Genomic DNA, 24,600 nt, shown 5'->3' with positions numbered 1-24,600 from the left:
AAATACTTCCTCGTGTGCCACACCTCCTGTCCTGCCACCCTTGGCGCCTTGTTATTTTATGATCAAGCATCCAGCTAATGTTCAGTGTGCAGAGCAGTGAGAAGGACATTCTACCGTGGCCCACTAGAGATGTCCCTGGCCTCTGCTGATCATGTGAGCCGATGTGGTGGTGGTGCGGTGCAGAAGAGCTTCAGCGGAGTCCAAGCAGGAACTCGTCATCATGTTTTTCCTGAAATTGAAATCTTCCGTGCACATTCGTACATACAAAGGGGAATTAGAAAGCAAGTGGCCAAGTCAGCTCGCAGGGTCAAAATGGAAGTCACAAGGACAACATGGACGAATCGTCATGTAGCAAATGTTTGCCTTTCAGAGACCCCTTCGCACAGCCCTTGTTCAGTGTACAGAGCGGCAAGAAGGGGATCCTGGTCTTAGACATAAACCGAGGGAGGGCCGGGGAGCTGGCGAGGTACTTTGCGGATGGTGTGGATTAGAGGAGGGAAGACAGGTGGCTTCAGCAAGATACAAGCAGCTAAAGTGGGACCACCCGGGGTTGGGGAAAGACGAAATATGTTTCTGATTCCTTTCCTGTTACAGCCGTGTGCTAGGGGGACTTCACGTGTCTGCTGCCGCTATTTCTGCCTGCAGGTCCGAGTCAGGCAAGTGCTAGTGAACTGGCAGTAAAATACCAATAGGACCCGGGCAGTAGGACGGAGAGCGGTGACGGAGTGTCAGCAAGTTCCTCGTGCTAATGCACGCGTTTCAAGTCAGCGCCACTCTAAACATTACTTCAGGAGAAAGCATCTCGCACGTGTCTACGGAAAGGCTGGGCGCAGGACACGTCTGTCAGTGTAACGTGGCGTAGCGATTTACATAACGTGAATCAGCGCTTGCCCATTGATTGCTTTGAATGGACATTTCACTTTCCATGGACGATAATGTCTGTAATCTTAGTGCTTTTAATGGACTCCAAGCTTGTCTGTACTTCCAACCACAGAGAGAAGTCTTCCAATAAACCTATATAGCATTTTTGCAGCAGGGACGCAAAGGAGTGACTATTCTTTTTATAATAGGGTCTCTGGTTATTGATAATAAAGTGGTAACTTATCTCACTCTGACATCATGGGTTATCAGGTTGTGATTGATCAGCATTCTCATGTTTCAGTAATATAAACGTGTTGCAGGATTTAAAACAAGAAGTGATAAAATAACCCTGTACTGGGTAATTTGCAGTGCACTTCCGTGCATTGCAAATTGATACTTCACATTCACAAAGCCAGCTGCATAGGCTTTAGTAATGTAAAGTGCCTTTTGAATATGTACTATATCTGATCACCTTCTTAACTGTTTCCCTAGAAACATAAAATTGACTTTTTTTCTTCCTGAGCAGCTGAGTCACCACAAGCCAGCTGGCATAGTCTAGTTCTAATATAAAGCATAATGAATGCTGTTAAGCTTATCTGTCCCCAAAAAGAAGTCGTCTCTACAACTATCTAATATTTTTATAGTTTTGCTGTGTTCGTATTTGTCCATTCCTGCATGCTGGCACAGTGATGTGGCATGCTCATACTAAGGGAGAGAGCTATGCAGGGCTATTACAAGTAGGCCTGCGTGAAATATTAAATATGGGGACGTAATTTCAGTAATTTCGCATAATGAAATGTTTGCAAAATTACAATGATTACGCCATGTTGCTTAGTTTAGGGTGGAAATTTTAACTTGCAGAGATCCGTTCAAGTAATTTTTGAACACAAGTGGCATTTCAGTTGGACGTTTCCCCCAAGTACACCATTTGGGTGATTTGTGAGCACACAACTACAGTTCTGGCCATTTTTGAGTCAAAAACTACAAATCTGATTGTGTTTTGCATTGTTTTGAACGCAAGCAACCAGAAATCAACTTGAATAAAAATGTACATTTGAATTTTTTACCCAAACAGACCGTTCGGTATTTTTGTTTAGTGTGAAATGCGTTTCGCTTAATTTTGGCATAAATACGCTGCAGCAAAATACAGGTTTCTCACACCCCTAGTCACAAGGAATGGTGGTCCACAACACTGTGTTTCCTGGGTACCGCGCTTCGAATGCAAAACGCATTGAATGAAAATGCAGGCTTTTACAGTTCAGTCATGGTGAGGCAGAATGGTGTCTGCAGCACTTGGTGTCACCAAACACTGGAGCTTCATGGTCAAGTAAAGTCTTTTCCTAAAAAACATGTTTGTGTTTTTTTAATAGGACGAGATGTCCCTTATATGAAAATTACTGCGGGCCTCACATAAACTTTGTCTGTGCTGCAAAGCTTCTGGCAGTGCTAGAAGTAGGAAGTGCAATGCTTGTGCTACTGAGCTGTACAGTGGATTTATCAAGCAGTTTTGTCATACCCTTACTACATGTGTGATAACAATTGTGTTTTCTCCTTTTCGAGAATGTGACTTGCCTTGGTCTGATTAATTCAGTAAAAGAGTCTTAGAGACTACTACCACATTCTGATTCGTGGAAGAACGTGCATTGTGTCGGTGCGGACAGTGCTTGAGCATTAGAAAGGAATTGTGGGTCCTCTTGATAGGCAGTGCACCCTGATCAGGTGCAAACATGTTTACCAGTGTGTCCTTTCTTGTCATTGTGTTGAATTTTTGAATCAATGTATTCTTATGTTTTTAGAATGGATAACTCGAAACTGCCTCCTAGTCTCGTGTTACCCCTGAGACCCAATAATTAGCACAAGGAATTGGAAATATGTATTCACTGCATACATAAGGGCAGTGGACGGTATCAGGTATGCTTATAAGAGAAAGAAAACTACTATTCTGTTCCTCATTTTTTGAGATCCAAGTAGCTTTGTGGAGCCCGACACTGGTGAGAATCAAGTGAAGAATTGAATGTGCTTCTTACTCCAGTGTTAAAGATGCAGGAAAGGTTTGGAAAAGAACTTATCTGTTCTTAGATGGTTACAGATTCCTCAGTAGACTACGGAGGTGATTCAGCGTATGGCAAACTATATTACTGTTTGTGAGTATTATTGGTTGCAATAAATTTTACTAGTATAAAGGTGCAACTTTACTATTGAGGGGGAATACCCTGTCCCGCCTGGAGCCCCTACAGAGGTTCGTGAGATGCCAGTACTGATATTGAAGCATCTGGTGTAAAAGTCAATTGCACGATCACAAGAAACGTTGAATTTCGAAATAAAGAATTGTGCTTGCTTTATCATAGCGCCAAAAAGAAAACTTCTCTGATGAAGCAAGGTGTTTCCACGAAATACATTCTACCAAAAATAGTATATTAATTTGGGGCAAACAAGTGAAATGCCAGTAGGGCACTGAAAGTGCTTCTTCAGTCAAAAGGTTATCCTGTTTGCACTCTGTCACCCATCCTTGGACTTAGAAATCCATTCAGCAAGCTGTGTACTCATTCTTGCTTTCACCCCCATACCCGTCCACAAAAAAGAAACACAAACTCAATGAGCATATGCAACAATAACAGTAGAAAAATAAATGTTGCCACTACCTTAACTTGGTGTGCATACGGTTGTGATACAAAAATAAAATTAAATGTTTTTCCCTATTGTACATACTGTGTAGTTGTTCTAAAGTTTCAACATTGATGCCCCGTTTAAAAACAATTTGTTGGCCATCTTAGAATGGCAAAAACAATAATACATTTGCACTACAATATCGTTCCAAGATGACCACTCAGTAAACATCACAATCTGATTGAGACTTCTAGCTACAGATCCCTTACCTTTGAATGCTCCCCAGTTGTTAGACTGGATCTGAAAGATTTTCGTGAGCCGTACCCCTGCACGCCATTAGGTGGTGGTGATCGGCTCAATCGTCGGGTCTTCCGCGCCAGAAATGACATAGTGGTTTCTATATAGCTTTCACCCAGTTGTGCCAACTTCATTTGTTTTCTTTCCCTGGAAGCCAACAATGATCCGAAGAGAGCTACCCTTCAGTCACTTTTTGAGTGGTCATTTTCTAAATTTTGTTGAATTCTTTTTTTTAAGAACTTTCTCCTGGTTTGTCGAGGGATGTCTTCTAGAAAGACGGGTGTCAAGCCCTGCGGCTCCTGTCATCAGACGAGGTCCATGGCAAATTCGTATCTCGTGTGCTTGTGGTGTCTGGAGCACGACCACAACCCGAAGTTGTGCTCCGAGTGCCAGTCCATGCTTCCGAAGGCTTTGAGGTAACGGCCCCTAAAGCTGATGGCGCAGGTCAAAGTCTTGGTTGAGCGGAAGGTCCTAGGACCAGTCGCAGAGTCCGAAGTCATCTTCGGCCCACTCAAAGTCCTCGGGCGATCAGGTAAGTGAAGGCACAAGAAAAAAAGTGAGAAGCATTCTTCAACTTCTTCTCGTCCATCAGCCGATGCAACAACGGAGCATTGTTATTCTAGACCTTGTTCTTTGGAAACCTGTGCATGGCCGACTCTGTGACTCCCCAAATTTCCACTTTATCTGGATGACCCATGCCCATCTCAGAAGGTTTTCTGTGGCCATGTGCCTCATTTTTGGGAAGTCCGATGCTACTGAAATGCTTTCAGGCCTGAGGGGTCTGAGAGAGCCCCATTGGGTTCTGCGCTGGCGGCTTCAGCCTCTGCACTGATGGTCTCCCAAGTATCCAGTCCTGGATCCAGACCAGCGGCGATCTTACAACGTCGACCTTCCCTGGTACTGGTCCCAATTTTGATGCTTACGGCACAATCCCCATTGTAATACCTGAATCCAACACAGAGCTGGATGGACGTCGCCCGACTCCAGCACCAGCAGGAGCTTTCCTCCTTGTTTGGATCCTGAGCCCTATTACAGTGGGCTAAACCTCAGAAGAATGGGAAGGTTCGCTGGACCCTTTATAGTGCCAGCCATATGAATGATAAATGGGCTTGCATAAGAACTTGGGTGAAGCCAATAAATTGGACATATCTCCAGATGCTGTCATGCTTTCCCCCCTTACCGTGGCTATGGAGGAGGGAGCTTCTTATGCAGTGGTGGTGAGGAGGGCGGCTGAGGTTCTGGACCTTCAGCTACTCCAAGTGGCTGTCAAGACTAATCTCTTGACAGAGGTATTGAAACTGGGAGCTTCCACCTCAAAACCCCTGCTCCCATTCAATGATGCCCTCACTGACATTCTTCAGGGTACCTGGTCCAAACCTAGAACAGGGGCTCCTGTGAATAGGATGATTGCCCGCCACCATTGCCCCACACCTGGTTACCCAAGTTTCCTAACTCAGCACCGTTCCCCTGAGAGCTAGGTGGTACAAGCCTCTACCTCCCAGGCGTGTTGCCCACCACTCCCATAGATAGGGAATCCAAAATGTTGAATTTATTTGGGAGGAGGAAGTTTACTTCCGCCAGCCTTGCATTGTGGTCAGTGTACACCACATGTCTTTTGTGCCGTTATTCACACACGTTGTGGGATACAGTTGTGCAGGTGCAGCCACAGGTCCAGAGGAGGCCCAGGCTGTACTCTCTAAAGCTGTTGCCGACGGGAGAGACGCAAGGATGTCCACGATCCGTTGCGGACTGGACATGACCAACTGACTAGGTAGAGCAGTTTCTACAGCAGTGGTCCTGAGGCGCCACGCCTGGCTGATGGAGATGTCTGGCTTTTTGGGGGATGTCCAAGCTTCTCTGATACACATGCCCTTCGATGGCACCCGTCTTTTCGGAGTCAAGACAGACTCAGTGCTCGAGTTCTTCAAGGATTATTGTGCTACGGCCAGGTCCTTTGGCCTCACTGCTGCCCCTCGCCCCCCTTTCTGCCTCTCCCTCTTTTTCTGGCTATGGAAGGGGCTACTAACCACGCCAATTCCCATCCAGCCTCTGTGGAGCCAAGGGCACTTGACCCATCAACCTCATGGGTCTGGTGACCAGCGTTCTGGTCAAGTTGCCTCCCCCATCCCACTGCAGCCGTCGCTAAACCCTACTACTCTGCCCCCCCCACCCCCCCTCTAGTCATCATTCGCCATCACCTGTTCCACTGGTAATTACTTCAGACAGTTTTGCAGATAGTCCGAAGGGGCTACTCCCTCCCCTTCTAGACTGCCCCTCTATCTATGCCACCATCTTATGACCAGATGACGTAGGATCATTTGACCCCTCTGCACAAGGAAGTTGGCCAAGGGAGCCATAGAAATGGTTCCAGTACCAGAAGTAGGCTATGGTTGCCATTCCCACTAATTTCTGTCCCCAGAAAGGACAAGGGTCTTTGCCCTATCCTAAGTTCAGGATGCTCATGTTTGCTCAGGTCTCGTCTGCCCTGTACCCAGGAGACTGAATGATAGTGTTGGACTTGTAAGATGATCATTTTCATATCCCCATCCTGCCTGCCCACAGACGTTACTTGCTGTTCATGGTGGTGGGCCACCTCACTTTCAGTGCACTGTGCTCCCCTGTGACCTTGCCAGCCCCCGCATATGTTCACCAATGTGATGGTGGTGGTTACAACTCATATGCGGAGATCAGGTGTATAAGTCATCTCCTATCACAGGGGTCTTCCCCCACCGCCACGCGGTCTTCCTGCATTCACTGGGGTTCACTATAAATGTGCTGAAGTCACACTGACCCCCTCTCAGGCGCTCCCTTTCATTGGAGCTGTTTTGGATGCAGTTCACTTTCAGGCTTATCCTCCCGAGCAGTGACTCCAGAATATTCAGGCTATGATATGGATTTTTCATCCTCTATCCTGGATTTCGGTGAGAATGACTGAGGCTGCTGGGCCTCATGGCCTACTGCATCCTGCTGGTGACACATACCAGATGACATATGCAGACTCTGCAGTGGGATCTGAAGTACCAGTGGGTACACCATAAGGGAATCTCTCTGATATGGTCCAGATCTCGGTGGTAACTGTGAAAGAGCTGCAGTGGTGGTTAGCAAACCACTATTGAGCCAGAGGCATAGGCTCCCCCTTCTCCAACCATAACTCACAGTAGTGACAGATGCATCACTGCTGGGATGGGGTGGCCATCTGTGAGAGGTGGAGATCAGAGGAGTTTGGTCTCCGGTGGAAGCGTGACTCCACATCAACTTGCTGGAGCTATGGGTGATCCGACTAGCATTGAAAGCCTTTCTTCCCTCTATCAAGGGAAAGTTGGTGCATGTGTTCAAGGGCGACTGCACTGCCATGTGGTACTGCAACAAACAGTGTTGGGTGGGACCATGGACCCTTTGTCAGGAGGCTCTGTGTCTCTGGACGTGGCTAGAACAGCAGGGCATATTCCTGATGGTTCAGCACCTGGCAGGCTCTCTGAACACCAGAGAGGATGAACTCACCCAAGAATACCTAGCGTATAACGAATGGCGTGTCTGTCCAGAGGTTGCAAAAAATCCCATTCAGCAATTGGAAGGGCCTTGGTTAGATCTGTCCGCCTCTGCCTAGAACTCGCAATGTTAGCAGTTTTGCACTCTGCGATTCCAGTGCGGCAGTTGCTCAGAGACTCTTTTCGTTGGGAGGATCTTCTGGTGCAGCAGGGGGGAGGGTTCTTCACCTGAACCTGTCCACTTTCGCCTGGAGATTTCGCAGCACAGTTGATAGCGTTTGACTTTCCTCCTGAAGTTTGTAACATAATCTTGGCAGCCAGGCGACCCTCCACCAAAACAGTCAACACCTGTCATTGTAAATAGTTTGTGATAGTATGCACAGACAGGTCTGTTGACCCCGTTTGTGCCCCTGTCTCTGACGTTCTATTGTTCATTATTTCCCTTGCCCAGCAGGGCTCTGCTTTGGGAACTCCTGAGGGGTATTTGTTTGCTATTTCTGCTTTTGTTGTGGTTGCCTGATCAACCCTCCTTGTTTAAGTTTCCTATTATTCGTAGGTTCCGCAAAGGTCTCACTCATCTCTCCCCTGCTTCCCCATTTATTATGCCCCAATGGGATCTGAATTTAGGTCTAACCTTCTAACCCCCTCCACAATTGTCCTCTCAGGCTTCTCACATTGAAAACAGCCTTCCTTGTGGCAATTACATCTGCCCCCAGAGTTAGTAGGTTGCAGGCCCTAGCATATAAGCTGCCTTATCTCTGAATCTATTCGCACAGGAGTGTCTTTTCTGCCAAAAGTGGTCACTCCTTTTCATGTAGGCCAGTCCATCACCTTGCCTGCTTTTTACACACCCCACAATTTTCTAAGGAAAGGTAGAGATTCCACCGTCTGAACACAAAAAGAGAGTTGGTGTTGTACCTTGATCATACATAAGAGTACCAGGTGGATGACCAACTCTTTCTAGGTTATGTGGGTGCAAAGAAAGGTAGGGCAGAGCAGAAGCAGACCATCTCCAGATGGGTTGTACTCTGCATTAGGATTTGCTAGGCACTGGTAAAAAGGCAACCCAGAGGGTTTGTGCGCTCATTCTACCAGAGCAAAACTGCAACCTCTGCATTAGCACATGGAGTTCTGGTCCTGGGCATCTGTCAGGCAGCAGTGTTTGTTCCTGCAGGACTTTCTTGTTTGAAATTTGTCGCAGACCCACCTCTGGGGAGGCTATTGCTTGGGTATCTATTCAGAGGTAAGGAATCTGCAGCTATTAGTCTCTATCAGATGGACATGTTACTTAACTTTGGTGACACTTTATCTGGAAGAGACTGTCTTGCTGCAGATTCCTTACTGGGACTTCCCTCTCAGGGCCCTAGTTTTGACACACCAGTGGTCGGTGCTCTTCATGGCTCTGCGCTTCTGGCATGGAAAGTTGTGAAAAGAAACTGATGTTGGCGCACCTGGATGGCGCCCATATAGGAACTGCAACATCATTTCTGATGCGGACGGACGCAGAGACGATCAACACCGCCTACCAGCACGCAGGGGTAATACTCACAAAAATCTCTCAGATCCAGTTTGATGCCTGGGGAGAATTCAAAGGTAAGGAATCTGCAGCTAGATATAGTCTCTACCAGAAAAGGAGTTACTAAAGGTAAGTAACTTGTCCTGTGGTGGTCATCTTTAAAGTAAAGCATATATGGATCACTGTTGTACTGATTGAAGGTGGTCAAAATAATGCTTCTAAACGTCAAGGCCATCTTGAAACCGTAAAACAGTAATACACTATGAACTAAACCATTTCAAGATGATCACCCAGTTTAGAAACAGTGACAGCATGGTGCAGCAAACTGCAAATGAAATGAGAGTAAGTAAACAGCCCAATAGAACTAACTGTGAAGCTGTAGGACACTCTAAATTAAAGAAAAGAAAATGAAAAACTAAAAGAATGTCCACCAACCATAATTATCACATTACAAATCTTCTACTCCATGATCTGTGAAAGGAAATCCTTGAACAAAATGTCAGCCTGTAGTCATTGACACAGTGTAATATCAGCACACCATTAAAGGCTTATTGACGTTCACAATAAGTATGTAAAGCCTAAAGCCTTTGTTGTAATTTTTCAAAATAAACCGATATGACATACAGCAGGTGACTTCACTTTTCTTAACCCCATGTGTGCGGGTCACGACCAGTGGCAGACACCAGGGAGGGGTCTGAAAGTCTTCTGGTGCATCAGTACTATTTTTTATTTAACCCACCATCAGGAGACACAGAAGAGCTTCCGTGTCTCCAAGCCCCTTTGTGAGGTCAGTACGCCAACAACACACTTGTTTTCACCACCAGAGCAGGAAGCAGCAGGTAAGGCCGCTTCCTACTGGTGGGGATAATAGGCCCAAACTGGCCTCCCCCCCCTCCCCCCCCCCCCCCCCCCCCTCCAATCGTTCGGGAAGGCTCCTGTTTGAAAGGGGAGATTCTCCCCTTTCAAATGAGCCTTCCTGAAACGGTCTCCTCGCCCTGGATCACGGCCGCGCTGCGATCCCAGGCCAGGAAACCCCACTAGACAAGTGGGATTTCATCCCTGACATTTAAAAAAAAATAAAAGTGAGTTTACCTGTGGTGGGGTGGGGGGCAGCATCACTCCTCCTTAGGGATTAAAAAATGTTTACAAATATTTTTTTAAGCAAATGAAATTGACAGGGGATCGCCTGTGAGCAGGGCTGACCCCCCTGTGGGGGCACTTATTTCAATTTTTTAAATAGCTGTATGGTTTCCCTGAGGGGCACTATGCCCCCCCCAGGGAAAACATACAGCTATTAGAAAATATATATAGATCTATATATAGATAGATCTATATAGATGTATGTATATATATATATATATATATGTATATATATATATATATATATATATAGATAGATAGATAGATATACATACGGAGATCACTTTTGTCAATGCCTGTGTGTTTTCCCTGGGGGCTTCGATAGGCCCCCAGGGAAACCAAACCCACATATAAAAGTGATCTCCATATATATATATATATATATATATATATATATATATATATATATTCACCACCAGTTCTGTTGCAGCTTCCGTCTTCAAAACCATGCACATAATTAAACTGACGCGTTTCAACTGTAGCTTTTAGGCAGCAATAAAAAAGTTGAATAACTCTTGTGATTATGTTTCTGCTTGAAGAGGCTCTGACGTTTGTCTAGTGGCAGTTTTGATGCCATAAAGTAGTGCAGAAGGTTTGTATGCCTACTGCAAAGATCAAAACTTTATTATATGTGAATAGCTGAGTGGATTACTACAGCCAGCCATTACCTGCGCTATGATACAAATGAAATGTATTTGCGAGGGGGGTTAGGGAGAGATGAAGGGCACTTTTGCTGGGTGGTAGTGAGGCCCTCCGAGGAGGAGGTCATGAGAGTGGGAGCACCAATAAGGATTGTTGGACCAGGCCCTAGAGGGGCTAAAGACTGTGATGATTGGTATGTGACAAGGTGAAGTAATAGTGTGTCTTTTTTTTTTTTTTTGAGTGACTTGTGAGAATGTGCTGATTGAGGGAAGAAGCAAAGGTAAGGTGAACTTTACTGTTGCACGCATCACACACGCACCCACCAACAATTTTGTGACCGTCTACACAGGCTAATGTTCTTTCAGTTGGAGGATTCCCATCCGACAACTCTTCCAGTGATTCTGAGGGAGGTGATGAGGACAGTTGTGCTGTCCCTTCGCAAGCACAGTCTGTGCAGCTGGACAATAGCGGGTTAGCCCAACCTAGAGAGCAGGTGCATGCGGCTGCAAACACAGAGGGAGTGCTCTCTTGGGAACTCCTCAATTTACTTCAGCCCCAAATTCCACTGCCCAAATCGTATTTTGGAAACATTATCTATCACAAAACAACCTGGTTTAGTAAGGCAGGCACCTGAATTTTTGGTCGTAGACTCGGCAGCCATATAGGGAAACCTACCAAACCCAGACATTTCTGGAAACTAGACATCCGTGGGAGTCCACAGAGGTGTGGCTTGTGTAGATTCCTCAAAGTTTTCTTACCCAGAATACCTTGCAAATGTGAAATATTGAATTAAAAACTCTAATTTTTCTTGCAATTATGTCACACAAACTACAGGAATATACTGGGATCCACAAAACTCCTACCACGCAGTGTTTCTCCACCTGTCCTGATAAAAATGCAACCCCACTGAGTGCCGGTACCTAGTACCTGCGTCAGGAATGGATCACCCCAGGGTCCACAGGATAGTGATGTGATCCAGTTGTGCTAAAGACAGACTAAAAACCTACTATTTAAAAGGCCGTTTTAATAGTAGGTGACTCTTAGAGCCATTACTCTGTAGAAGCGTCCCACTTCGTCTTTTTAATCTCACCAGCAATCACCACTAATAAAGGTGAGCTATCATACAGGTGATTGATTAGGTGTTTTTAGTCTGTCTTTAGCACAACTGGATCGTATCACTATCCAGATAACCTTTATCTCTGCACTCTCTCCAAGTTTTTTTTTTAACTACGAGGTTGAGTCCGTCCTGGTGGTATTATCCTACCTGGATGGGGCTAGGTGGTCATATGATGAAGCATGACACTATATAGCGTGTGAGACCACCTGGTCTGTAAAGAAAAATTCTCCTCACCTTCCATAGTTCGGGAGACTTAAATAGCATAGGGCAAATTAAATTAAATTACATTTACTTTGCACCTATAAGATACCACATACTTCTTGTGTATTGGTTTCAGTTTCCAGGGGAGAAAGTATGGGTGGTGTTCTTTCACTCCCATCCTCTCCCTTTGTGATTAAGATATTCTACATGTATGCCACCAGTACAGGGCAGTTTGTCTCAGTTTCTACCACCCAATGACTGTGAATTAACAGACCTTTTGGGCAAGAGTAAATCAGGCTCCCCTCTGACTCTCTTCCCCCCTCAAATTGGGAGGCAACTAGGGACTTTCCTAAGCCCCATCTATCGGTAGCTTTTTACTACCTCATTTAATTCTGGGATAGTCCTCACCTCTTGGAAAAGGACAAATGTCTTCCCCCTTCTCAAGAAGCCTAACGCGGATCCTGAAAACCTTGCTAATTCTTGACCAATATCTGTGCTCTCAGGGGTCTGGAAGATAATTAAGAATATTAACAGCCACCTGAATACCTTTTTATGAAGACCTTTAGTCTGCTCCATCCGTCACAGTCTGGCTTTAGGGCTCCCCACAGCACGGAGATAGCGCTTACGGAGATAACAGACTCCATCATATTTGCGCTTGACACTGGTCAGAACGCGGTCTTAATTTTACTGGATCTCTCTGCAGCACTCAACACGGTCTCTCATGAGATCCTGTTGCAGCGCTTGACCGCCATTGGGATGAAGGGGCCTGCGCTAGCTCGGTTGAGTTCCTACCATGGCATAGAGAATGGGCAATGTGGCTAAAATCTTACTCTGTGGCGTACCTCAGGACACGTCTCTGAGCCCCACTATTTTTAATATCTACATGCGCAACTGGCATACCTTATTGAATCGTTGGATGTCCAAGTGGTGTCCTACGCAGACGAGATTCAGCTTCTGCTGACCTATGATGAATGTATGTCAGATTCCAGGTCAAAATGTTCTGCTTGCCTAATAGCAGTAATGGGATGACTCAAGACCAGTCTACTCCAATGCAACCCGGAGGAAGCAGAGATTTTATTGTTTGGTGCCAACCCACTGACGGGCTGGATAGGGGTGTGGCCAGGAAACTGTACCTCTCCACCTCCTCCTACAGAGGTTGCTAAAAATTTAGGGATGCTCTTTGATACATACCTCTCCTTCAAAGTCCAGATTACAGCCGTGGTTATGTGAGTTACTAGTCCCCATGAGTCAAGGTTTTACCGGTCACGGGAATGCATCTGGTCAGAATAGGGGGACCACATGTGACAAAATGCCTGGGAATGCCATGATCTGCATTGTATTCCTCATTTGGGGTCCTGTCACTCAGAATGGCTTTTAACTGAAGTGGCGGGACTGATCAGAATCAGTAACTCCTTGCCTGGTATTTCACCCTCCAGTTTCCTGGCCATCTTGGAATTAGTTTGATAACCTTATAGAAAGTATCCTGTATTTTCCTCACAAACAATTGGGTAATCTATAGTTCTTAAATAAAATTGTTGCCATAATCTCTTCTTTGCTCTCCCGATGTGAACAAATCAAAGACAATACTTCCTGAAATTAGGTCCCAAATTTTGGAAGCAAGACTTAACCTAAAAATCTATTTTTAAATAATTTTCAGTTGAGCCCAGCATCTGCCTAAAATTACCATAGCACACATATTAGGCCACCTTCAGCCCAAAAGGTTGCTTGCAGCAGTTGTTCACTGTCCATATTCCTGGTCATGGAATTTGCACTTGGGGATCCTCTGACTAAGGCACTCACTCAGGTTAATGCTTCCCTAATCCAGTGCAGTTTATTTACATTTAGAGCGTTGATGTCCGTGGAATTTATCTCTCCTTAACCAGCCTGCGACAAAAAATGCACGTTTACAGATTAAAATTGTTCTAGAGCAGAGGTGTCTCGTGAGAGTCCAGGGGATTATGTCAGGCTACCCATGTAAATGAGCTCATTGTATGTAAATATATATATGTGCAAATGTAGTTTAGGTGAATATCCTGAAAAAGTGGTGGGGAACCAACCCTCTTCGACCTGCTTTGGTCATCCATGATCTAGACTGAGAAGCCACAGCTCTGCATTAAAGGTTGTTTATTTCCACAATAGTCATATTCATCGTGGTTTTTGCCAAGTCGCAACCCTGGCACTCGGATTACACTTAGTCTTGGCAAAAAGACTGTAAATGACAGGTGTACAGGGTTGTGGGGAGTGTGCGAGTCGAATAATTGGTCTATATTTCTCATTAGGTATAATTCAGTCACTTGATCTGAAATCTGGTATTGGCCCTCATATTTGTTAAGCCAGTTTAACATTCTCTATTGTCGTGCTTGTCGTGGCAGTGAAATTCCAAAGTTGCTTTTGGAGTGAGCTCTCTCTATCTTTTATTGTTCTACTTGAAAGTTTCCAGTATTCGTTTTTCGACCAGTGGTTGCTTACCCCCAGACACCACCCAGGTTTCAGTTCCTTAGTGCCAGAAAGGATTCCAGACACTGCCTGAGTAGCTAACACTTAAAGGTATTAACATGAAAGTATCTTGGTCATTCTGCCGCTGGCATCACCAGTAAAACTCCCAAAACCTATGTCCTCTGAGACAAATATGACGGTAGGTTTAGTGATATAGATGCCTATAACTTCCTTAAATGGATGTAATTTACCAAATCCTTCCCCAGTAGTCCCAAAAAGCCACTACCGGCAGTGACATAGGAAATGTACTCACTTGCACAGTACCTCGGCCAGTAGCATTACGGGCAAGGTTCTCTAAAGCGCAGAATCTCTAAGCATCTGGTTCTTTGTTCAGTTTAAAGAAGTGACCTATTTTTCTTTTGTCTTTCCTCTAGGGCACGAAGTGGCTGGGATGGTTACCCTGAAGCAGGTGTACGAGATTGCCATGGTCAAGCTGAAGGATGAGAACTTGGTGCTTCGTGACGTCTCGCCAGAGAACATGGTCAAGTCGATTGTGGGCAGTGCCCGCTCCCTAGGCATCAAAGTAGTGAACGAGTAAGTGCCAGAAAGGAGGTGACACAGGATATGTCGCAGTACAACAGCTGTTTGCTGATGCTTGGTGATGAACATGGCAAGTACTGGAGCAATGTGCGACTGCCAACTGATACTTCCTTGGCAAACGCATTCAGGACGTGTGTTCACCCATTTTGAAAACCCACCACTGTATCCACCTACTTTAACACCCCACCCCTCTGCTTCCCTCAGGTAAATTGTTTTTTTCAAGCTTCTAGCACGGCTCTTGATTAGCAGTTTGCAGAGCTGCATCACCGCTTTATAGCCCTGGCACGCTAGATGTGAGTGAACATTTTCATTGTAAGCCCTAGTGGGGGCTGCTACAGGGCCCCTGAGAGGAGATGAGATTGAAGAAGCTAGACATGGCAGTAGACCCTATCAGGTTGATGGATGGTTTTCTGGGGGTAAGAGAAGGGCCAACAGCTATCTGTCAGACAAGAACTGCTAGACGATCTTGAAGGGATTGAGTCAGGGCTCTTCAATCCCATAAATCCCTATGTCACCTTTGTAATGTAGGCTCCCTAAAATGGGGAGGTGCAACTCCAGTCATCCAGGCACAGAGCACCAGAGAGCTGTTTGCGAGATTGCCCCTTTCTCGGGTATATGGTATAACCTACCAATCAGGAGCCATCCATCCATATGTGAAGGCACAGTGACAGCTGAGCATCTCTCCTTATTCCCAACTGGTATGATGTCCAATCCTACTGTGAAGCTGCAAACCAATCAGATGTGCTTTTATTCATACCATCTGTATTGTCCTTGTTAAATGCAGCTCACCAACAAGCACTCTCAGGAAATTGGTCACTCGCACCAAGAGTTGAGTTACAGGTGTTGATTATGAGGAAAATTACGGCGATAGCCAATCCACTACCTCAATAAAGGACATACTTACATCATTCATTACGTTCAGAAATGTATACATTATAAAGCAAATGGGAGATAGCCTAAAACCTTAAATGTTAAGATAGACAGCAGAGCATATAATATAGGAAAAGGTGAAGTGAGCAATAGCATAGTAGGTGAAAGAGAGGAAAGAAAGTGGGGAAAAAGAAAGAGCAAGTAAGATGGTGAAGGGGGGGATAAATCTCGACTGCCTGCACCCCAGACGTGCCAAATGGGTTTTCAAAGGACCACTGTAGAGTCCTGTTCGCTATGTTATGCCTTGTGAATGAGGTGCGGGATCCCACTTCCTTCCAGGTAGGCTGGCTGTCTCCCAATAACTCTGTTCTGTTCTTGCTAATCTCACATTTATTTTCTTCATTTAATATCTACTCTCTTTTTGTGTTAGCCACTCTTTTAGTAGGTCTTCAGATGATCCACACCCAACACTAGCTGTCCTGTCATTTTATTTATTAGAAGCTAGCTTGCTTAAAGGCAGCTTGACGCTGAGTAAAGCAGCAATAAAAGCAATTATGAGGCTAGCATTGTAATGCATTGGACTGCAGCATTTCTATAGATCTACATACTCCTAGGTGAGGCAATGAAGTGATTGCCTGCATAGGCAGCAAGCTATGCTATGTAGGGTGTGGTTGGAAGGGTGTTGTCTTTGTTTTTATGGTCTAGCTTGACAGCGAGGCTGTTGCCAGACAATTATGTTAGCCACGTTTTGGGACCAGGAGTACATGTTTTGATTGGGCAGAAGTTGTGTACTTCCAAAAAAGGTACTTGCCCTCTTCACATGCGGAGTCTAGGACTAAGGCATCGCTCACTTTGGCCCTGGATAACTTTATTCCTCTTAGACCATGTAGAGCGGGAAAGGAGCCTTCAGCAGCCTGGTTCAACAAAACACTAATACAGGAAAAAAAGTTGTAAAACACTTGAGCGTGCTTGGAGAAAAACATATGATGTCTTCGCAACAAAAAAGAAAAAATGTACACTGGAGCCATTAAAATCCTTTATAAAAAGGTCATAAAGGCATGCCTATTTGCAGATAAAATTAAAAACAGCAGAAATCCTTATGAAATCCACTCCATTGTTAACAACTTGATTAAGCCAGCGGCCCCTCCTGGTCTGGTGGAAGCATCAATTAGTCACTGCAATAAACTTGCAGATAATTTTGTTAACAAAGTTAATATAATTTAAGACAAATGATGAAATAGAAGAGCCAGTCTCTTATGATATCACGGTTCATCATTCACAAATGACAGAAGGAAGAGCTGACCCTGCTTGATGGCGATTCTATCTCTATCTTGATGCACCATGTTAAATCAGGATCTCCAGGTGACCCGTTAAACCCAGAGTATATTTTAAAACTTCAGGAGAACATTAAACCTGTCTTTTTGGAACTGGCCAGTCTTCCTCTAAGCGAGCCGTGGAAACATCATGTCAAGGTCATTCCTATTTTGAAAGAACCTTCACTCGATGCTGCCCAACCAAAAAATGATTGCCCCATCTCCCTGCTGCCAGTTTTATCTAAGGTAGTGGAGAAATATGTGAATAACCTTCTGACTAATTTCCTAGAGCAGATCCAACGCTTAGATCCTTTACAGAATGATTGAAGGCATCTGTATAGTACTGCACCTGCAGACGCTGGCAGCTCTGAGGCACTGATCACGTACACTTTAGAGCGCCTTTGACATAGTCTCCCATGCTGTGCTGCTACGCCAACTCCATGAATTGGGGGTATGTGGCAAAGCCCTGACTTGATTTACCTCCTGTGTAGGAGACCAGTCTTTTTCAGTGCTATCTTGCCCTTTCCTTCATCTCGAAGAGCACTTTTCCACAGTATTTCCCAGTGTTCTGCACCAAGTCTTACTCATTTTAATGTCTGTCTGAACATTAGCTGATGTGGTGAACTCGTTTTGCATCTCACTGGTGTCCTATGCTGACGACACTCAGTTACCTACCTGCAGAGTCGAGAGATTGTAGAGCTAATTTACAAAATTGTGTAATGGCTGTCAACAGCTGTATTTATGACAACTGCTTAAAGATGAATGCTGATAAAAGTGAGATCCTTCTGTTGGTCAGGCACACCCAACTTTGGGGAGATCATTCATGGACACAAGCTCTAGGTCCCCTATACTTAAGCCCCCCTCCCCCCCCCCCATCCCCTCCCACCCAAATCTGTGGTAAAAAATCTTGGCATGTGGCTGTATGTCTTGCTATCTTACGAAACTCAAATCAGAATCCTAGCTGGCTCATGCTGTGGCACCTTGAGAAGTAACAAATCCATTATGGGATTATTTTTTTTACTCAACAAGTCGCCAATTGATTTTACAGTGCCTTATCTCACGCCTGGATTGTTGTAACATTCTATATTTGGGTGATAAAATATCTTTCTTGAAACAGCCACAAGTTGTCCCGAATGCAGCTGCAAATTACTCTTTCCGCTCCCCAGATTCTGCTCCATTTCTTGACTCCTTGGCAGGCTTCATTAGCTGCCCATCGAGAAGCGTATGCAGGTCAAAGCTCTATGTAATTCTAAACAGATTCTTTACAAGCAGGGGGCACCCGGTTTCATTCCTTGATGCACCATATTTGTCTACAAGAACTTTATGCTGGGCAGACGTGAGTAGAGCCAGAATGGGAGGGATCTCCCCTTGAGTTCTTGCGCTGGCCTTATGAAACTCTGCCTCTTCAGTTAAGAAAGATCCAAAAGCACTTGAGCTTTCGGAAGCAGTTAGACCTAGCTGTTCTCAGCTGAGGCTGCATCAGTTTTCTGCTACGATGCACTAGCATACTTTTGCTGCATTTATCACATAAGTGATCAGCACCGGAAAGCCCCTCTCCTGGGGCAGCCGAGTGCTTTAAAAATTCTTTTAACATAACAGCTGTGTTCATTGTGTTTATCCAGTTGCCTGAGGTTGAAATTTCGGGGCACAACCCATGACACTGTGATGCTATTAAGGTGTCTTAGATAACTAGATGATTCAGATGTTTTCCTGTGGCATCAGAACAGATGGGAATAGGTCAGTCAATATTTAGGTCTGGCCTGGCAGTGCATTCATAAGCCTGACCAATTGGCATTGCCAATGCTTGTTTGTTCCTGTGTGGGAAGTGTTCCCATGTTGTGCGTGATGACCAGGGAGGTGTAGTCATCGTGTAATGGGATAAGGCACTTTGCAGTGTGGTAGATGAAGTTTTGTGAGAAAGAGGCTCACAGTTTATGGTTTCCAAAAGGCTGGCAGCTTGGAGCAGTTCTGCAGGTCCCTTTATGGTCCTATGATGATTGACACTTAGCTGGTTACTGCACTGGATTGTCCAACCTAATGTTTTGTTTAGCATTTTTGGTGCTGAGCAGGCATGGTTGTAAAGTGAAATGGTGATGTAATCTGCTGGGATTGGCTTTGTTACTATCATTCCATGTCTGAGTGTCATTCTGTGATGTAAAGGAGCGTACATAGTATGAAGCTAGTTGGGACTTGCAGTGGTTGATCAAATCCGGTTTGCCAGCAGTATGCGACAGCTCTTTAGTTATTCAATGCACCTTCAGTTGGCAGTGGTATTTGTATGGGCTACTACAGTACTGGATGATGAACTAGCCCCACAGAATTATGTATTTTGTGAGTGTAAGATGGTTAAGCTATAGTTGGCTGCTGCATGTTATGGTATTAGTGTGGGACAGAAGGGTTATATATGAATTGACATTACTATTTAATACCCAGGCTACCCTGAAGTCAGCGCTTCATAGCTTTCCTGGATATTGAAAGTCGTGTGTTGGTTGGATTGCACCATATCTGTGCATTCAGATCTAGAAAAATGAATGATGCCACGTCATAACAGAGATTGGATACTACTTGCGGTCAGACACCCCTCCCTGGAACAGACTTCTGAATCAAAAGGAAAAATGTACCTGTGTTCAAAATGATCCAGAAAAATAATAGCTTGTTTATGGACAGGGACAACACTTTTACACATACAAAACCAGACACTGCTTCCTTTGACATACTGCGGTCTGCAATAAATGTGTAGCTTTTGCATGTTAGTTGGACCTCATTTACAAGCCAGCTAACATAAAGGAAATAAATATTCCTTGTATCCAGATATTTACAGCTAGCATGCATGCACATGAAGATCACTTCATAGAAAAACTCAACTGATGAGGTGTAATCTCCAAATGAAAACTGAGAAAACGTAATTGAGAATTTAACTGCACGTGAAAATAGGCATCATCTTTATCATACAGAGCCAATCACCTTTCTGTTAGGCAAAATATGTGCTAAAATCAACATTCTCAATTTCGTCTCTGTTAACCTTTCTTGTAGTATTCTGTTTTTCATTTTGTGGATTATGTAACGATACAAGTGAGTGATCTATGTTACATTTAACCAGTGTCGCAGTTTGATCTAGTAATCTGCCCTCTTGAGCCCTAAAGAGAAGATCGTTTGTGTCCGTGATCTCTTTGGAGACACTGCCCGTTCTTCTGATAGTCTTCTTTTGCCCCCTCCTCTCCGTATGTGCGTCCAACATTCTGTTATATTTGCCTACTTTAATCTTCTATCTTCGGGGTTAGCCTGACCTCCCCCTCAGTATCCAAGTCTGACGTGGCCTTGAGGACAGGCACGTTTGTTCATCATCCTCACAGTGGCTTTCCATCCCTTGAGCCAGTCAGCATCTGTGTCAATATTGTCCAATCAGCCTAATGGTGCATGAGTATCCCATGTCTCCTCCTCAGTTTCATTTGCCGTCCTTCACCGATGCCCATTCCAATACGTAGCTATTTGGTTGTTGTGCTATTCAGTTCTTACTTTTTTGCTGACTGTTAGGAGTTCCAAAAGAGCTCTCACTTTTCCCCTGGGATCTTTTTTGTATTAGAAAATGTCTGCAGTAATTTTCAGTTTTTTTCAGGTGATAATTGGGGGCTTTCTCTCTCTCATCTACTCACCACATACGGTAGTTACTCACTATTAGGTGTGAACTAAGCACTGCTGGAGTAAAACCGCCTAGAAATCAGTCTGAAATTCTTTAAAAGCCGGAGCAAAATGGAAATTCTACTCTTTCCCAGACCCATAAATCCGTTTATGAATAAACGCCTCGCGAGCCCAGCAAGGAACTCCTACTGAGATACAGCTACAGAAGCGTATGATTTGTAGAAGGCTGCCACGGTACCGTCCTGTCCTGGCTGCTGATGGAGGAACAGACCCGTCTTTGTTTTTCTATGCAAGATATTGATACCTACACTTCTGCTTCTTTTGTGGGTGCCTGTCCCTATGCGCCAGGGTCTTTTGTAAGATTAGTGTGATTGATTTCTTCTGTCCAGACACTCTAATTTAAAAACCGAGTGTACTCCAAAAGAATATTTACTGCTTCTCATGCCTCCAACTAGCGAGTCTCCGGTATGAATCACAGTGAAGGGAGCTCCGTGCTACGTCCTGTACTTGCAGTATATCTTGCAAGCGGCCTCCTATTGTATTCGGAATCGGCTGGTCAAAGCACACTAAAAGCGCAATGACGCTAGAAGCCATCAAAGCCAGGCCATGCATCACACTCAAGGAGCAGAGTTTGTACCACCATCTTTCTCTTTTTCAGGGCACCCCAAAGCCATGGTCACGAGGGAAAAAGAAGGCTTAACTTTATCCGCACGAGTCTTCAGGAATAGCCTTGACTTTTCTTTCTAAACTCTGTGAACAGGATCTTGTGGAAGCCAGAGAAAAGAACGCATTCCTACCGAAGATCATGCTGAAAGTTACTGTTTAATGATTCTGTGCATTGATATTTTTATGTAAAGCAATCCAATAATGCTTGATGGAGCTATGCCCTGTAAAACCCTTAAATAAGTACGCAATCAGTTCCACGATTCCTGGTCCTATGGTAACGTTACTATTCTGGGAAGGTTTAGGCTCCAACTTGGGGAAAAATGACTGACATGATGGCTTTTGCAGAAGACATCAGAATGTTGAGCCGAAGGCTGTGGGCGGTCATTGACCCAAGTGACCATAAATAGTTTTCATTTTTTAGTTTGACATATGACACTTCTGCTATACATGGCAAGCATATTGTATTCTCCACTCCTACATGGGGCTTTGGTTGAGCTTTTTCCAATCATTGGCTTCTATTGCTTGATCTATTTTATTTTTGTTTTCCAGCTCAATCTTACAGTTGTACGGGTTGTGCAGTATTTCCAAACATGATATTTTATTTAGTCCGTTCCCATATTATCAGACAGTGTCCCACAGATGTTGCAATATGTACAATATGTATAATTAATTTGCAAATATGACATTTCCTTTAAACCAGTCTGGACAGTGTCGAGATGCAATATATTCCTTGCACCTTTTCCCGAAAATGATTTTTTGATGTCACCGGTAACCTGCCTTTGCAGCAGACAACCATGCTGTGGCATGTTAAAATGGCAGCCAAACAGTTTGTGCTGCTAGTGGTTCGTTCTACTTGTCCTCTGGGCAAAACAAACATGCAGAGGAGACACTGTGATTGTTAAATAGTGTATAATATGGTTATGGGGTGGACACGAGACCCTGAGCTTCCAAAAAAGAAAGATGTTAAGCCAGAAACAATGCAATGTCATGAGGGAGGAGACCTCCGTAAAGGAAAAAAAGAAAAAAACATTGGTGAGCTTTACCTCAAAAGGTACAATAAATACTAGAGACTTCCAAAGAGAAGCTGAGGTTAGAGGTGAAAAGCAAAACACGTGTGACACATTTCATAAACTGGGAACATTTGAATAAAACAATTATTTATTTTACATTTCAGCCCCGCAGGGTAAGATAAGCAAATGCCCTTGTAGTCAGCAATATCCTAGTATGCTATAAGATTCATGATTCTGACAGTATGAAAGGGGTTGTTTGTACAACAGTTCTTTAACTGTTTAGGTACATGTCCATAGGATCATTTTGTAATGAGGAACACCTCATCAACTTGTAGTCTCAAGGAAGAGGCTGAAACATGCTGCATCAGAAACCAATACGTTAGGAGTAATTTACCTTTTTAAATGGCTAGTAACAAGCCAGGAGACTAAATGAATTAAAAGGAAGAAACAAAATAAAAGAAAAAACGGTCTTGGTACCTTCAATGGGACAAAAATAGAAGAGTTGTGTCATGAAAAAAGCTTTGTGTATAAAAGAGCTGTAAATCTTAAATCTGTTTTTAGAAATCAGTTACTAACGGAATGATCATGTAAAAGGAGAATGTGATATTGGTGTGTTTATGCTCCACTGAACTAATAAGGTATTAACATATGACATACATGGGATTGTAAAATAAAGTATCATCAAATAGTAAAATAGATGGAAAAAAACGACACCAAAAAAACAAAAAAAAGTAGCTATATTTGATCGTAAAGATTTGAAAGTCTGCTGTAAAGAAATTATGCCAGATATACGCACAGGCATACTGAAGTAATAAGTAAGTTGTGTATCAGTGGCTGAACAGTTCAACCTCCATCTCGCCCTAATAGATTACACCTCTTATGAGAATACTAATTGGCTGTTCGAGTTAATTATTCAAAAGATGCAGTGAGCTGTAAGCCCAACTTTCATCAATGACTGTTTACGATAAAATTTGCGGCTATTTATAATGCTTCCAGAATGCTTCTATATCATATGCATAAGAATGGAAGCAAGACAGGTTCTTTTAATTTGTAAGTAAACAATATATCAAAAACATTCAGTAAGGTTAGGAAAAAAAGGACAACAACGCTGATAGTTTTGCTAAACTATTGTACAATCTATTTACTTTCAAAATAAAATTTAGCAAAAAAGTATGTGCAATTTGACAAAAACGAAGGTCTGAGACACGTTTACTAAAATAACTTATCTAAAGCATCATTAAAAAAAAAATGGGTGATGCATGTGAATAGTTTGGATGCAAATAAGGGAGGATTCATGTAAAGTATTTTAATGGAAAGACATGAAAGTGCAGGTCTGTGACCTTGCATTGGTGCAGATTTACCAATTTTAGGAATTCAGAACAGTTTATAGAACTAGGCCAGGAAAGCTGCAACAATTGCAGGTTTCCAGGCATAGTCCTACCAAACTTTTGTGAATTCAATTTTCTCATGAATAAGTCTACCTCTGTATATTTGCTTATGGGAAAACTGCAGTGCAAGTGAATTGTATTAAATTAAGAAAAAAATGTTTTTTACGTTTGGTCTGAAGAGCCAATAATTTTCAGTTCTGTGGATCTCTCGTGATGACCAATTCCTTTTTAGGTTGAGCGTAAGTGTTCGACCTAGAGTACACTTTTAGTATACTTCTAATGGCTTAAAGCCACTTTGTTTGTTGGTTGCAGTGTTCTTTAAAAGTTCTTGCTCACTAGTGATCAGTTCTGCCTTTTCCCCCTCCCTTTTCTGTTTCAGAGCAATGTTTAACTACTTGATTATTCCACTTTGGTTTCTTTATCTGTTGCTGTGACAACCTATTTTTGGTATTTCTTTGGTGCTTCATCTGGTAGCTGCCTGTGTTCTTTTGCAGCACTCTGTTCCTCCCACCTCCTCCTATGTCGTTGACATTTGCTTTGACTTTAAACCAGTGCTGTCCTAGTTTACCTCTGGCTCCAAAAACAAGCTTATTTTACAAAAGAAACACCCAGTCCTTTATCTCACTGCTCACAAAAGCCACAATATGCCCTTTCTAGTCGAATGTAGCTAAACCTAGAAGCAATGATGTGAAAATTGCTTAGCCTCACATCTGAGTCTCTCTCTCTCCAGGGCCCCTCCCTTCCAGCACTCAGGACATTACACGCATGGGATTGCTTATTCCCTTTATTGGGATCATAAATGTTTTCAG

At 43.8% G+C, this 24,600-nt stretch overlaps 1 protein-coding gene across 2 annotated transcripts in view; it reads left to right on the top strand.

Moving 5' to 3' along the window:
- Positions 1 to 24,600, top strand: part of MRPL11 (mitochondrial ribosomal protein L11) — a 656,778-nt gene that overhangs the window by 614,763 nt on the left and 17,415 nt on the right. For both annotated transcript variants that reach the window (XM_069207960.1, XM_069207959.1), the window contains exon 5: positions 14,740 to 14,899. In XM_069207960.1, the coding sequence (XP_069064061.1) occupies positions 14,740 to 14,899 (160 nt within the window). The remainder of the gene's footprint in view (positions 1 to 14,739; positions 14,900 to 24,600) is intronic.

This window comes from Pleurodeles waltl, chromosome 9 (genome assembly GCF_031143425.1).
Source record: "Pleurodeles waltl isolate 20211129_DDA chromosome 9, aPleWal1.hap1.20221129, whole genome shotgun sequence".
Lineage (NCBI taxonomy): Eukaryota > Metazoa > Chordata > Amphibia > Caudata > Salamandridae > Pleurodeles > Pleurodeles waltl.
The sequence above is the reverse complement of the archived record's forward strand: the minus strand, read 5'-3'. Positions and strand labels throughout refer to the sequence as shown.